Raw genomic sequence first — 17,123 nt, forward strand, 5'->3', positions numbered from 1 at the left:
ACAGGTCTCAAACAATCTCTCAAGCACAAGCCCACGTGCTAGTGAATAGCCAGCTATTATCTTTATTTTCCAAGTCTAGCCAATTTGGATGTATTTGCTAGCTAACAAGGTAGAACAGTTGAACTGTTATGAACACACCTGTCCGTCTCCAATTGTTTAAACACCATACTAGGCTGTCCACTTTTTTCAAGTGGCCTACCTGGATAAAAATATGCTTATTTCTCAGAATGAGAAGAATTTGCCATTGCTTATATAAATGCGTATTTTTATGCTCATTGCACATTTATAAAAACAGACTAAACAGCTAGCAGATAACAGTCTGTAGCTAAAATGCTGCTAGCGGTACATGGTACCGCAATGTTGCACACAACAGAAACTGGGCATTGATTTTCCAGAATTGATACTGACGTTTTAGTAGGGACTGCTCTCCATCAATTTTCGGAGTTGAGACATAAAAAGGGTATCGTTAGACAGGTTAACCCTTTACGCTTGTACCCGTACAGGTTTAAAATGGCAGATTTGGGCAGTAATAAGCTCCTAAATTGGAACGTAGTGGCTGTACAGTAACATTACTTATACATGACGTCAGAGCTCTGGCTCTACACTTCACAGAGCTGTGTGGATTTTGACTGGACAGCCGTTCTGTTCTTGAGCATCGCATGCGACACAAAGTTGCCCCCATCCCTCCCGGTAATTGGGCAACTTTAGCAAATGTTGCTGTAAATTATGATGACTCGATGTATTTTGACAAATGTACATTGTTTAAAGCACACTTTTACAAGTCTGTCACAAATAACACCTAAGTTCCCTACACTGTAAAACTACATCTATTATTAAATAACTGGTTCCACAGAGTTTTTTTGTTGTTGTTAACTCAACTTTCAGTCCCAAGTGTTACACCTGAACTAAAAATAATTGTTGGCCCAAACCAGTAGCGGTGCGTGGGGTAAAATAACGAATGAAGCCAAGCTAAGCCAGTAAACAAGCCATAGTACAACCTATGTTGTGATAGAGCAAACAACGCAACTATAACCCATTCGTTCATACGCCACTGTGATATACAATAAGGCCGTGACAACAAAAGACAGCAGTCACACGGTGGTGGAATAAATTAAACTACACATTTTCTTCATCACAAAACCGGAGAGCAACATCTGTCCTGTGAAGTCCACAAAGCAAATATTGCATACAATGTTAATGTTCTTACAGTTTACTAAACAACTATCGATTTAGAATCAGAGTTACCACAAGTCAGCACAAAGACAACAGGAGCACCGCTATTCAAGCACCATTTCAACTTAAACATAATCAAATCAACAAGGCTACTGTATATATGCTTAGTTTAATACACTGAAAACAAACTTAAGATATCAAAAACAATTTAGTCCAATCAATGGCGCTAAATATCATGTGGCTGTTCATGGTTATGATTTATGTGTGCGTTGTGTGTGTGTGCACAAGTAAAAAAACTGTTTTTTTTACCCACGCTACTTTTTACCCACCCTAATACATTTTTTTTGTTAAAACATTTAACCTTTTGTGGGGTTTTTTTATATAACACTTTCTTTTTTAACAGTGCAGCAGTAAACAATAGCCTAAAGGAGAATATAGTTTTTGTAACAGTTATAAATCTTTAAACGCCAAACCATTGAACCGTGAAGTAAGAGAGCAAGCCCCTATTCTCTGCAACCACTACACGCAGTAGCCTGTGTTTCAGTTATCATTCATCTCACCTCGCCACTGCCCTGCCACTTTGCATGTCATGCTGGTCTTGGACAGATATTTGCCCACAGAGGGCTGCAGAACAACATGGTATTTTTTTTTTTAAATGTCACCTTTATTTAACCAGGTAGGCTAGTTGAGAACAAGTTCTCATTTACAACTGCGGCCTGGCCAAGATAAAGCTAAGCAGTTCGACACATACAACAACACAGAATTACACATGGAATAAACAAACATACAGTCAATAATACAGTAGAAAAGTATATATACGGTGTGTGTAAATGTGGTAGGATAAGGGAGGTAAGGCAATAAATAGGCCATGGTGGCAAAGTAATTACAATATAGCAATTAAACACTGGAATGGTAGATGTGCAGAAGATGAATGTGCAAGTAGAGATACTGGGGTGCAAAGGAGGAAGATAAATAAATAAATACAGTATGGGGATGAGGAAGTTGGATGGGCTCTTTACAGATGGGCTATGTACAGGTGCAGTGATCTGTGAAAAGCAAGTATAAAGTATAAAGCATATAACGGTATAAAGCAAGCTGACCCTAATTGACACACAGAGAGAGAATTATTTATGTTTTGCAAAGAATCATAGCAGCAATCTGATCAGCGCTCACTGGAATAGCTTCAGTAGATTGCGGCAAGGGAATGTTAGGATTGCGGGCTGCCTCGGATTTGGAAGGTTTGAGATGTAAGTTACTTGAAGATTTTCTGCTGTGGATAGGTATTCCAGGTGTGAAATTAAAACATAAATAAGGAATTTCATTAACCTTTTAAATTCCAATATGGCTTCTCGAAGAGTGAGAAGAAATTGGTGTAAAGTTAGGAAGACAGAAATAGAGTAACAACTTTGTATACGATTTTTAGACTCCATTGCTGGTAAAGTATTGCAGAGAATTCCAGACAGCTCTGTCTGTGGCTTGAGAGACCAATTCAGTCATTTTCAATTGGTCCAGACATCTTAGTATAGCAGTGCACATGGCTGCACTGATGAATATTGTAGTGATCTCCACTACAGTTTGAGGAATTCTATGAATGCCTTATCTGCTTTCAGACAATTACTCCATTTATAGTGGTGGATGAAAACTCCATTGAATACTGACATGCTCGGTGAGTGTGCAATTGTTTGTATGACAGCACCCTTGAAAGAATACATGGGGGCATCAAACACCTACCAGTCACGGAGGTGGACTCATGTTTATGCAGATAACGAGCCTCTAGGCTTGAAGCACGTTCAGAAGGACAACTTTTTCATATCAAATCAAATTTTATTGGTCACATACACATGCTTGTGCTTCTTGTTCTGACAGTACAGCAATACCTAACATGTAATCTAACAATTCCAAACAACTACCTAATACACACAAATCTAAGTAAAAGAATGGAATAAGAATATATACATATAAATATATTGATGAGCAATGACAGAGGGGCATAGGCAAGATGCAATAGATAGTATAAAACAGTATATACACATATGAGATGAGTAATGCAAGATATGTAAACATTATTAAAGTGGCATTATTAAAGTGACTAGTGATCCATTTATTAAAGTGGCCAATGATTTCAAGTCTATGTAGGCAGCAGCCTCGCTGTGTTAGTGATGGCTGTTTAACAGTCTGACAGCCTTGAGATAGAAACTGTTTTTCAGTCTCTCGGTCTCCAGCTTTGATGCACCTGTACTGACCTCGCCTTCTGGATGGTAGCGGGGTGAACAGGCAGTGGCTCGGGTGATTGTTGTCCTTGATCTTTTTGGCCTTACTGTGACATTGGGTGCTGTAGGTGTCCTGGAGGGCAGGTAGTTTGCCCGCGGTGATGCATTGTGCAGACCGCACCACCCCCTGGAGAGCCTTGCAGTTGTGGGCGGTGCAGTTGCCGTACCAGCTGGTGAAACAGCCTGACAGGATGCTCTCAATTGTGCATCTGTAAAAGTTTGTGAGGGTTTTAGGTGACAAGCCAAATTTCTTCAGCCTCCTGAGGTTGAAGAGTCGCTGTTGCACCTTCTTCACCACACGGTTTGTGCGGCTGGACCATTTCAGTTTGTCCGTGATGTGTACGCAGAGGAACTTAAAACTTTCCACCTTCTCCACTGCTGTCCCGTCGATGTGGATAGGGGGGTGCAAGTTGAGTGAGAGGTTATTTTGCTGACACCACATTCAGTGCCCTCACCTCCTCCCTGTAGGCCGTCTCGTCGTTGTTGGTAATCAAGCCTACTACTGTTGTGTTGTCTGCAAACTTCATGATTGAGTTGGAGGCGTGCATGGCCACGCAGTCATGGGTGAACAGGGAGTACAGGAGGGAGCTGAGCACGCACCCTTGTGGGGCCCCAGTGTTGAAGATCAACGAAGTAGAGATGTTGTTACCTAACTTCACCACCTGGGGGCAGCCCGTCATGAAGACCAGGACCCAATTGCACAGGGCGGGGGTTGAGACTAGAGGTCGACCGATTAATCGGAATGGCCAATTAATTAGGGCCGATTTCAAGTTTTCACAACAATCGGTAATCGGTATTTTTGGCCACCGTTTTTTTTTTTACACCTTTATTTAACTAGGCAAGTCAGTTAAGAACACATTCTTATTTTCAATGACGGCCTAGGAACGGGGGTAAACTGCCTTGTTCAGGGGGGATTCGTTTTTGCAACCTTCCGGTTACTAGTCCAACGCTCTAACCACCTGCCTTACATTGCACTCCACGAGGAGCCTGCATGGCAGGCTGACTACCTGTTACACGAGGGCAGCAAGAAGCCAAGGTAAGTTGCTAGCTAGCATTAAACTTATCTTATAAAAAACTATCAATCTTAACATAATCACTAGTTAACTACACATGGTTGATGATTTTACTAGTTTCTCTAACGTGTCCTGCGTTGCATATAATCGATGCGGTGCATGTTAATTTCTCATCAAATCAGTCTACTTCGACAAACGGGTGATGATTTAACAAGCGCATTTGCAAAAAAAGCACTGTCGTTGCACCAATGTAGCTAACCATAAACATCAATGCCTTTCTTAAAATCAATACACAAGTATATATTTTTAAACCTGCATATTTAGTTTATATTGCCTGCTAACATGAAATTGTGTCACATCTCTAGCGTTCATTGCACGCAGAGTCAGGGTATATGCAACAGTTTGGGCCGCCTGGCCCGTTGCGAACTAATTTGCCAGAATTTTACGTAATTATGACATAACATTGAAGGTTGTGCAATGTAACAGGAATATTTAGACTTAGGGATGCCACCCGTTAGATAAAAGACGTAACGGTTCCATATTTCACTGAAAGAAAAAACTTTTTGTTTTCGAGATGATAGTTTCCGGATTCGACCATATTAATGACCTAAGGCTCGTATTTCTGTGTGTTTATTATATTATAATTAAGTCTATGATTTGATAGAGCAGTCTGACTGAGCGGTGGTAGGCACCAGCAGGCTCGTAAGCATTCATTCAAACAGCACTTTTGTGCGTTTTGCCAGCAGCTCTTCGCAATGCTTCAAGCATTGCGCTGTTTATGACTTCAAGCCTATCAACTCCCAAGATTAGGCTTGTGTAACTGATGTGAAATGGCTAGCTAGTTAGCCGGGTACGCGCTAATAGCGTTTCAAACGTCACTTGCTCTGAGACTTGGAGTAGTTGTTCCCCTTGCTCTGCATGGGTAACGCTGCTTCGAGGATGGCTGTTGTTGATGTGTTCCTGGTTCGAGCCTAGGTAGGAGCGAGGAGAGGGACGGAAGCTATACTGTTACACTGGCAATGCTAAAGTGCCTATAAGAACATCCAATAGTCAAAAGGTATATGAAATACAAATCGTATAGAGAAATAGTCCTATAATAATATAATAACTACAACCTAAAACTTCTTACCTGGGAATATTGAAGACTCATGTTAAAAGGAACCACCAGCTTTCATATGTTCCCATGTTCTGAGCAAGGCACTTAAACGTTAGCTTTCTTACATGGCACATATTGCACTTTTACTTTCTTCTCCAACACTTTACTTTTGCATTATTTTAACCAAATTGAACATGTTTCATTATTTATTTGAGGCTAAATTGATTTTATTGATGTATTATATTAAGTTAAAATAAGTGTTCATTCAGTATCGTTGTAATTGTCATTATTACAAATTTAAAAAAACATTTAAATAATAAAAAAAAATATTTATATATATATATATATATATATATATATATATATATATATATATATATATATATATAGGCCGATTAATCGGTATCGGCTTTTTTTGGCCCTCCAATAATCGACATCGGCGTTGAAAAATCATAATCGGTCGACCTCTAGTTGAGTCCCAGGGCCTCAAGCTTAATGATGAGCTTGGAGTTTACTATGGTGTTAAACGCTGAGCTATAGCAATGAATAGCATTCTTACATAGGTATTCCTCTTGTCCAGATGGGATAGGGCAGTGTGCAGTGATATGGCGATCGTCTGTGGACCTATTGGGGCGGTAAGCAAATTGAAGTGGGTCTAGGGTGACAGGTAAGGTGGAGGGGATATGGTCCTTGACTAGCCTCTCAAAGCACTTTATGATCACAGAAGTGAGTGGTACGGGGCGATAGTCATTTAGTTCAGTTAACTTTGCCTTCTTGGGTACAAGAACAATGGTGGCCATCTTGAAGCATGTGTGGACAGCAGACTGGGATAGGGAGAGATTTGATATGTCCGTAAACACACCAGCCAGCTGGTCTGCACATGCTCTGAGGACGCGGCTAGGGATGTCGTCTAGGCCGGCAACCTTGCGAGGGTTAACACGTTTAAATGTCTTACTCATGTCGGCCACAGAGAAGGATAGCCCACAGTCCTTGGTAGCGACCCGCGTCGGTGGCACTGTATTATCCTCAAAGCGGGCAAAGAAGGTGTTTAGTTTGTTTGGAAGTAAGAAGCTGGTTTTCCTTTTGTAGTCTGTGATTGTCTGTAGACCCTGCCACATACGTCTTGTGTCTGAGCCGTTGAATTGCGACTCCACTTTGTCTCTGTACTGACATTTTGCTTGTTTGATTGCCTTGCGGAGGGAATGACTACTGTGTTTATATTCTGCCATATACCCAGTCGCCTTGCCATGGTTCAATGCGGTGGTACGCTCTTTCAGTTTTGCGCGAATGCTGACATCTATCCACGGTTTCTGGTTAGGGAAGGTTTTAGTAGTCACAGTGGATACATCTCGTATACACTTCCTTATAAACTCACTCACCGAATCAGCGTATACGTCAATATTATTCTCTGAGGCTACCCGTAACATATCCAAGTCCACGTGATCAAAACAATCTTGAAGCGTGGATTCCGATTGGTCAGACCAGCATTGAATAATCCTTAGCACGGGTACTTCCTGTTTGAGTTTCTGCCTGTTGGAAGGGAGGAGCAAGGAGGAGTAGTGTTTCTATTTTGAACACCAGTAGTACCAAAAATTATTAATTTTAAATGCGATTGCCATTCTACCAAAGGAACAGGGCAAAATGTAACACACAATGAAGATTGATGTTTGAGATTGAAAGACTTCCTGAGGGTCCCATGTGGCCCAGTTGGTAGAGAATGGTGCTTGCAACACCAGGGTTGTGGGTTTGATTCACACAGGGGACCAGTACCAAAAAAAGTATGAAGATGTATGCACTCATCAGGGTTTCTTGGTCCTGCCCCCCCCCCCCCCCCCCCCGATTCTGATGTTTCCACTAATTGGTCTTTGGCCAGATCAGCTCTTTTGCCAATAATTGGGCAAAATATCAGAATTGGGGTGCCTGTGTAAACGCAGCCTATGAGCATGGCTGTAAAATTCTATGTCAAAACAGGTACAGTTAAAATCGAAAGTTCACATACACTTAGGTTGTAGTCATTAAAACGTGTGTTTTTAAACCACTCCACAAATGTCTTGTTAACAAACTATAGTTTTGGCAAGTCAGTTAGGACATTTACTTTGCGCATGACACAAGTTATTTTTCCAACAATTGTTTACAGACAGATTATTTCACTTATAATTCACTGTATCACAATTCCAGTGGGTCAGAAGTTTACTTACACTAAGTTGACTGTGCCTTTTAAACAGCTTGGAAAATTCCAGAAAAGGATGTCATGGCTTTAGAAGCTTCTGACAGGCCAATTGATATCATTTGAGTCAATTGGCGGTGTACCTGTGGATGTATTTCAAAGCCTACCTTCAAACTCAGTGTCTCTTTGTTTGACATCATGGGAAAATCAAAAGAAATCAGCCAAGACCTCCACAATTCTTGTTCATCCTTGGGAGCAATTTCCAAACACCTGAAGGTACCACATTAATCTGTACAAAAAATAGTACGCAAGTATAAACACCATGGGTCCACGCAGCCGTCATACCGCTGAGGAAGGAGATGCGTTCTGTCTCGTACTTTGGTGCGAAAAGTGCGAATCAATCCCAGAACAACAGCAAAGGACCTTGTGAAGATGCTGGAGGAAACAGGTACAAAAGTATCTATATCCACAGTAAAATGAGTCCTATAAATCGGCATAACCTGAAAGGCCGCTCAGCAAGGAAGAAGCCACTGCTCCGAAACCGCCATAAAAAGCCAGACTATGATTTGCAACTGCACATGGTGACAAAGATTGTACTTTTTGGAGAAATGTCCTCTGGTCTGATGAAACAAAAATAGAACTGTTAAGTCATAATGACCATCGTTATGTTTGGAGGAAAAAGGGGGAGGCTTGCAAGCCGAAGAACACCATCCCAACTGTGAAGCACGGGGGTGGCAGCATCATGTTGTGGGGGTGCTTTGCTGCAGGAGGGACTGGTGCACTTCACAATAGATTACATTATGAGGTAGGAAAATTAGGTGGATATATTGAAGAAACATCTCAAGACATAAGTCAGGAAGTTAAAGCTTGGTCGCAAATGGGTCTTCTAAATGGACAATGACCCCAAGAATACTTCCAAAGTTGGGGCAAAATGGCTTAAGGACAACAAAGTCAAGGTATTGGAGTGGCCATCACAAAGCCCTGACCTCAATCCTATAGAAAATGTGTGGGCAGGACTGAAAAAGCGTTGATCGAGCAAGGAGGTCTACAAACCTGACTCAGTTACACCAGCTCTGTCAGGAGGAATGGGCCAAAATTCACCCAACTTATTGTGGGAAGCTTGTGGAAGGCTAAACAAAACATTTGACCAAGTTAAACAATTTATAGGCAATGCTACCAAATACTAATTGAGTGTACGTAAATTTCTGACCCAGTGGGAATGTGATGAAAGAAATAAAAGCTGAAAAATCATTCTCTCGACTATTGACATTTCACATTCTTAAAATAAAGTGGTGATCCTAACTGACCTAAGACAGGGAATATTTACGAGGATTAAATGTCAGGAATTGTGAAAAACTGAGTTTAAATGTATTTGGCTATGGTGTATGTAAACTTCCGACTTCACCTGTATGTTATGGAGTTGTTTTTGTTATACAGCACACAGTATCAATGCATCTGTAGCCTGTATACATACACGGGGATGGGAATGTTGGAGTGGAGGTGTAGTTGGATTCTTTCAAGAGGGCTCCCGAGTGGTGCAGTGGTCTAAGGCACTGCATCTCAGTGCTAGAGGCGTTACTACAGGCACCCTGGTTCGATTCCAGGCTGTATCACAACCGGCCGTGATTGGGAGTCCCATAGGGTGGCACACAATTGGCCCAGTGTCGTCCAGGTTTGGCCGGTGTAGGTTGTCATTGTAATAAAGAATTTGTTCTTAACTGACTAGTTAAATAAAATAAAATAATTCAAAGGGCTTTATTGGCATGTGAAACATATTGCCATAGCAAGTGACATAAACAATATCATATGAACAGTAAACATTACACTCACAAAAGTTTCAAAGGAATAGAGAAATTTGAAATGTCATACTATGGCTATATACTGTGCTGTAACGATGTGCAAATAGTTAAAGTACAAAAGGGAAAAAATAAACATAAATATGGGTTGTATTTTCAATGGTGTTTTTTCTTCACTGGTTGCCCTTTTCTTGTGGTAACAGATCACAAATATTGCTGCTGTGATGGCACACTGTGGTATTTCACCCAATAGATATGAGAGTTTTTGTAATTCTTTGTAGGTCTGTTTAATCTGAGGGAAATATGTGTCTCTAATATGGTCACACATTTGGCAGGAGGTAAGGAAGTGCAGCTCAGTTTCCACCTCATTTTGTGGGCAGAGTGCACGTTTTTTATTTTATTTAACCTTTATTTATCTAGGCAAGTCAGTTAAGAGCAAATTCTTATTTATAATGACGGCCTACCAAAAGGCCTCCTGCGGGGACAGGGGCTGGGATTAAAAATAATATGAAAATATAGGACAAAACAGACATCATGCAAGAGACACCATAACACTACATAAAGAGAGACCTAAGACAACAAAATAGCATGGCAGCAACACCTGACAACACAGGATGGTAGCAACACAACATGACAACAACATGGCAGCAGAACAAAACATGGAACAAACATTATTGGGCACAGACAACAGCACAAAGGGCAAGAAGGTAGAGACAACAATATATCACACGAAGCAGCCACAACTGCCAGTAAGTGTCCATGATTGAGTCTTTGAAGAGATGGAGATAAAACTGCCCTGTTTGAGTGTTTTTTGCAGCTTATTCCAGTCGCTAGCTGCAGCGACCTGAAAAGAGGAGCAACCCAGTCATGTGGGTGCTTTGGGGACCTTTAACGGCACAACTGGTGTTGTATGTGGAGGATAACGGCTGCAGTAGCTATCTCAGATAATGGGGAGTGAGGCATAAGAGGGTTTTATAAATAAGCATCAACCAGTCGGTCTTGCGACGGGTATACAGAGATGACCAGTTTACAGAGGAGTATAGAGTGCAGTGATGTGTCCTATAAGGAGTATTGGTGGCAAATCTGATGGCCGAATGGTAAAGAACATCTAGCCGCTCCAGAGCACCCTTACCTGCCGATCTATAAATTATGTCTCCGTAATCTAGCATGGGTAGGATGGTCATCTGAATCAGGGTTAGTTTGGCAGCTGGGGTGAAAGAGGAGCGATTACAATAGACGAAACCAAGTCTAGATTTAAACTCAGCCTGCAGCTTTGAAATGCTTCCTTTGGCTTTGATGCCTCATGATTGAGAACTGCTCTGTTCAAGTAGACTGTGATTTTTTATTTTGCTGTGATCCGATAGGTGTCAGTGGGCTGACTGAACGCTCTGAGAGACTCTAGGTTGAGGTCAGTGATAGTAGTCTACAGTACTAATGCCAAGAGATGAGCTATAGGTGTACGTACTGTAGGAGTGCCCTTATCCAGTTCCGGCATTTAGGTCACCGCAGATTAGTACATGTCCCTGGAAATTATCTCCCCTCCAGGATGGAGAAGCTGTCTTCACTAAAGTATTGGGATTCTAGTGGGGGGAAAGGTAGCACACAGGAGGGAAATTTGTAGCCAAATGTAAAACACACACTCTCTCTCTCACCCTCTCTCCCTGTAGTAGGCTCCCAGATTTCCCCCGGGAATCCTCCTTAAAAGGTCCTTAGCCTCACAAAACCAGGCCTGGAAGATCTAAAACCAGACGCCACCTTCTAAGACCAGGTCACACACCTAATCTACCCCATCCACCTGGCCCCGAGGCCTGCAGAGAGGATAACGCTACATGCTACTCTCTCACTCCTCAACGAATGCTAATCTCTCATCTCCCCATAGCCAAAACCATCAATCTCCCTCCTCGGTTCAAGCACAGCCATCTTCTGCCCTTTCCCCTGACAAACCCATCATTCACCATTACAGAGCTAACCAATCTCTACCAGCTCTATACCACAGACCCATCTTCTGCTATTACACCCACGGATCCCATCGCTCTACAATTACACACAAACTAATCTTCCACCAACTCACTACAAAACTCTTCTCTTCGACCCGGTAACCCATCTCCTACCTGCACAACAAAGCCGACAGAATAAAGGCAGGTTTTCACACCTTTGTAACCTGCCTTGGAAATCAATGGCAAGACATTTTAAAATGTAAATGAAAGATTGTTAAAAAGGAAACCTCTGGAAAACTAAGGGCTGTTTGTGATGGTGCATGAGAGATAGAGGGGAATAACAGTTGTACATCCTCTATCTTAACGACATATTCAGGAAGCTGAGACTAGAACACCCTAGCCTCCCACAAGACTCAACATGATTTTAATGAATTGCAAAAAAATTGAACAATATAAATCTCAACTGAATGTGGTTTTGTTCTGATCTATGGTGTGTGGCATGCTACACATCTTACCTCTACATACTTTCACATGTCCAGAACATCCAACATTTCAATATGATACTATTAACCCATGGACATCAAGTACTCCAACTGATATGTAATGTATGGAAAGTGAAATTGAGTCAAACCAAATTACATAAAAATCAACACCTAAAGGTGAATAAATGAACTGAAACACTATTGAGGCCAAAGCAAGGAGCACGTTGTCTCAGTCAGTAATTGGCAGAGTGGGATGATAGTGGCATGGCCTCACTGGCCTGTTTTCCGACTCATCTCCCTGGCAACCTGAGCCTTCCGTTCCCCCTTCCCTACCTGCCATCCCCTCCCTCCCCTGCCTTCCATTCTCCTGCCTCCTACCCCACTTCCCTCCCATAACTGCCCTTCCCCTCCCCTGCCTGCCATCCCCTCCCTCCCCTGCCTTCCATTCTCCTGCCTTCCTACCCCACTTCCCTCCCATAACTGCCCTCCCCCTCCCCTGCCTGACGCCTGCCCTCTCCCACCTGCCCTCCCCTGCGTGATGTCTGCCCTCCCCCACCTTCCCTCCCCTCCCCTGCCTGCACTAACTCCCCTGCCTTTCCTTACCTTCCCTCTCCTGCCTGCCCTCCCCTCCCCCACCTTCCTTCCCTCCCCTCCCCTGCATCATTAGTCACATGAGGACAGGATATAGATGGAGATGTGGTGGTGATGAAGGGCTCCTGTCAGGCTGCAGCTGTGGCAGCACCAACACTGCCACCTTGACGGCAGTCAATCAGTGTGCCTCAGCCTCAGCTCGCTTCACTGCACTCAATTGTCAGACTCAGCTTCACCATCAGAACCTCTCTGTTTCCTTCCCCACAGAGTTACACTGTACCATAGTAGACTCGGCAGACAACATAAATCGCAGTACTGTATGTTCGACTGAGTATTATTCATGCCACAAAGACAGGCCTATTTATAGGCCTATTTTCAACCCATTAAAAACACAACCATTGTAGGCTACTTTTGTCTTTCTGCTAATTCAGACAGACACATCAACAGATTGGCAGTGTATAAAAGAAGGCTACTGTATGCTATTCTGAAGGGAGCTCAAACAACTAACAGCATGGAAAGATAAACACGGAGGAGTCTACATTACCATAAATATTCAAATACAAATATTAAAACAACTCAGTGTAACATGTTCGCCCATTCACTGTCAGTAGTAGTAGGAGTTAATGAGGTGAAATACTGACTGCGTAGGTGCTACACGTCCTGGCTGCGTTGTGAGGGGTATATATATATATTATTGCCCCATCTAACTGGGCATTAGCCTTGCTAATGATCTCTGCTGAGAGAGGAGCTAATTCCGAGGCACTGGCTCCCTCCGTTCCAGCCGCCTCCACTGTTACAATGTAATAAATGCGCTTTTGCTTCACATATAGACACTGCTGAACACAAGTAAAACTTCTGGGGGGGAAAACAGTACTACTGTCAAATCATCTTTGCTACCAAAGATTTTTGCCTACTATAAAGCACTACGATTACTCAGTGATTAATTGCTCACATGTACCCAACATAAATGCACATATTTCAGGACAGTACAGTCTATCTCCTGTTATGGTTTGACATAGGGTGTCTACCCACTCTACCTAGAGTGGGTGAAAACACGCATTGATTCAGAAATGTTCCTTCCTAATGTTATAAAATGCATTTTATCAAGACAAATATGATTCTTCATGTTCTGAATCGGTCAGTGGGGTATTTCTCTAACATATCATTAACATTATATGCAAAACGTCAGATTTCGTAACCTAACCTGCTTCTCGCAGCGACTTTTGGGGATTTTACATGTTGTGGTGGTCGTCTTCAAAGTTCTTTCCACGAGTCGCAAAAAGCTAAATTAGCATGATACAAGCTGAATTAAATGTAAAAGGCTTACAAAATAAAAAGCTTGCCGTACGCTCAAAGCTCCGTTGACATTTCACAGAGATTAGCTTGTTTTTCAGAGAAATCTTTGAAAAATATCAGGAGTTTACCATTAACATATAAAGCATATAATATAATATGAAAATAATACATGTCATGTCTCAAAATCAATATCCATCTTACCTCTATATTGTTTTATGGCCTCTGGATTCGAGAAGAAAGATGACGAGTTCAAACGTGAGCTGACAATGGTATTTTCACCACTTTTTTTTTTCTGGCCTCCATTGAGATTTAGTCACCCTAATCTTGGCTATCCTACAAGGGTAAAAACTCCAATAAATTTGGAACGGATTATGATAGAGACATTAAGTTTGAACCGTTGGTTTTCTTAGAGGATTAACATATTTTTTACCCCAATGGTCAAAATATGTGTTTTTGATTGTACACCCTCTAGAAAGTGGCGGAATATTTTACTCTTGCACAAAAACAATAATTAGTGACTAAGGGAGAAAAAAAATCATGCTTGTTGAATCAGCTGTCTCAATAAAAAGAAAACTGTCCATAGCAATGTTATTATCATATCACTTCTGTCAGGCCTAATTGGCCAGTTTAACATTTGCACTAGTCAACCCGGTCTGTGTGTTGACAAAAGAGGCTTCCTCAATCCAATAGACCCCTAGTCTCATTTTACTGCTCTTCCTCCCCAGAGAGAGCAGAGAGTGACATGGCATCAGCAACCTGTCACTCAGCATGTAAAATAGCTCGGGTATGAAATACCCTTCCACTGAGATCAGTCTGTCCTCCTAATCCCTACACATCTTTACAACAATCAAAGTTTCCAATTAATCTGAGCATAGCAACTGTGATTAAAACAGGCAAAAAGCTAATGAAAACATAAATGACATTTCATTTTGTAAATGGAAGCACTCCATTGACAATAGGCTTACTTGATGTTAGGCAGCAACAACTTCAGCTGGGTGAGCATTTAATAGGTCCCATCACAAGCTCCCATTAAGCACACACACACACAGAGATACACCCACACCCACTCATAGGCTAGCTACATACAGAGGTAATCACCTTCCTTATCTAGTGGAACACTGCAGTATCAGGGTCTGACATCAGCAGAACGTTATAGTGGCAGAGTTGAGTGGTTATAGCTGATAGTGTAGAGCACCTCTCCTCTGAGACCACCAAATGTTTCACAATTTTGTTGTAGCCCTGACCTAGCTCACCTGATTCACCTATTCAAGGGCTTGATGATTACAAGTTGAATCAGGTGTGTTAACTGTGGAATAGTTAAAATGCATGGAACAGCTGGGGGTCCCCGAGGAGAGGTTTGAAAATCCCTGGCCTAGAGCCCTCAAATTCATATCTGGACCTCTAAGCCAGGTCCACTGCTTCTTTTCTCCATTCTTCCCCTCTAACTACATGTTTGCCATTTTAATACCAGTCCCTCAGCCAGTCAGTCGTCATCACTCGCGCTTTAATCTCATCAGCCAAGACCGCCACCCAGGCCGGCCAGTGAAGCTATACCTTGTCCTTGCCTTGTTAAAACGCCAAGGCAAATCAGCGGATTACAACCTCATTTGACTTCAGCAGCGTGGTCTGGGCAGTTTAGTGACAACCACAATGCTCATCTTACTGTTGCTGGGAGTCAATCACATATCTAGTATGGGGGTTTCCTCAACACAACATGGGTTACAATAGGCCAGGGTTCCCCAACTGGCGGCCTGCAGGTGATTTTATTCAGCCCCCCAAATCATTTACATTTTACTTTGGGGGATTAAAAAGACTAAAAGCACCAGCATATCAGCTTTGAATTTGAATTTTGTAAATCTGTTTCAAAGTATTCCCACGCATAATAGAGACATATGTGATAGTATACAAATATAGGCAAGGTTTGGCATGATTGTTTTAGTCACATATTATATCTATTTCAGCTTCTTGCGATCCATTTGCGCTCTACAAATTATTTGTAATTATGTTCCGGTCCCCTGACCATCCGCTCAACAAAAAGAAATCGGCCAGAGGCTGAATCTAGTTGATGATCCCTGGTATAGGCTATCTGTGAGTAAACCTGATTCAAAACTACATCTTTACCATCAGAATCACAGTGCTATCTGATAGTTGCAACTGTCCTGACAGGTTAAAACATTTATGTAGCCAGTTAGATAGGTAGGCTATAAGCAAACCACACCTTTCTCCCCTCAACTATTGAGGAAACCAACACATGGTTCAATGGTGCTTTGAAACAAGACAAATAATAGCCACCTAAAAAACATGAAGGATATATTTTATTATTCCATGTACTAGATAACTTTTAATTTCAGGGGCCAAATCTCAGGAGGTAATTTGACTTTTTGAAGAAGAAAAAAGAATATAAAACTACATTACAACACTACGACACTATTGTAACAAACCATGCAAATGCTTTTGGGACAGACAGTGGTTCCCACGTTTCTAATCAATCTAATAGATCTATTGATATCTAATAATGTAGATTTGGAGCCAAGAAATGCTTTTCATCAGGCTAGAACCCTAGACTAGAGCCCTAGACTAGAGCGCGAGGTCTTCACACATGATTTAGGTATTCATAGGTTCAATCATGTTTATAAAACAGTGGTAGCCTACCGCACATCCCTCTCAGTTCCAAATCTTATCAACAATTTGTGACATGTTTTTGACATCGCCTGAGGAATTTTCCAATGTCACATCTTCTGAAAGCTACACAGAATTACTAAAATGCAGTTTAATGTGAAAAATAACTTCTACCACAAGCCTTTGATGACCATAACCGCCTATGTGTAAATAAATGACGCAGAGCTGGAACGACAATAATGTTTGATATAATGGAAAATGTGTCAAACTTGTTTACATAATACAAAAAACAAAATGGTAAATAGACTGACTAGTTGTGGAACAAAATGAGCTTACCTTGAAAAACCCATAACAATGACAGGAGCGCTCGGACTCTCCCTGATATCGCCATCACCCAACATTAAACGCACGTGCCCGGTGCGAGCCACAGGACGAACAGCGAACTTGGGAGTAGGCGTCAGTTGTCTTTTTGAAGTTCGTCTCCTGTTCGATGAGCTGTCCTCCGCTCGGCTTCTGCCGAAAGTGAACGCAGGAAGCAGAACTTCGACAGTATGGAAAGAGGAAAGGTAATGGTTTATTAATTATTTCAGTTTTCCCGTCCTGCGAGAAAACATTGCAGAGCACTGGCGCTGGTTCATCACTTCCACCATACACGGTGAAAGACGTAACCATTTGTCGATAAG

The 17,123-nt window shown here is 41.9% G+C and overlaps 1 protein-coding gene across 2 annotated transcripts in view; it reads right to left on the bottom strand.

The window, feature by feature from the left end:
• esamb (endothelial cell adhesion molecule b) overlaps positions 1–17,123 on the bottom strand; it is a 76,051-nt gene that overhangs the window by 58,788 nt on the left and 140 nt on the right. The window contains exon 2 of one of the 2 annotated variants that reach the window (XM_029715356.1): positions 16,777–16,981. In XM_029715356.1, coding sequence (XP_029571216.1) covers positions 16,777–16,831 — 55 coding nt within the window. In that variant the 5' untranslated portion in view covers positions 16,832–16,981. Of the gene's footprint in view, positions 1–16,776; positions 17,102–17,123 lie in introns of those variants that run through there. The other variant, XM_029715357.1, reaches the window with a different exon arrangement.

This window comes from Salmo trutta, chromosome 26 (assembly GCF_901001165.1).
Source record: "Salmo trutta chromosome 26, fSalTru1.1, whole genome shotgun sequence".
In the NCBI taxonomy this organism is placed as follows: domain Eukaryota; kingdom Metazoa; phylum Chordata; class Actinopteri; order Salmoniformes; family Salmonidae; genus Salmo; species Salmo trutta.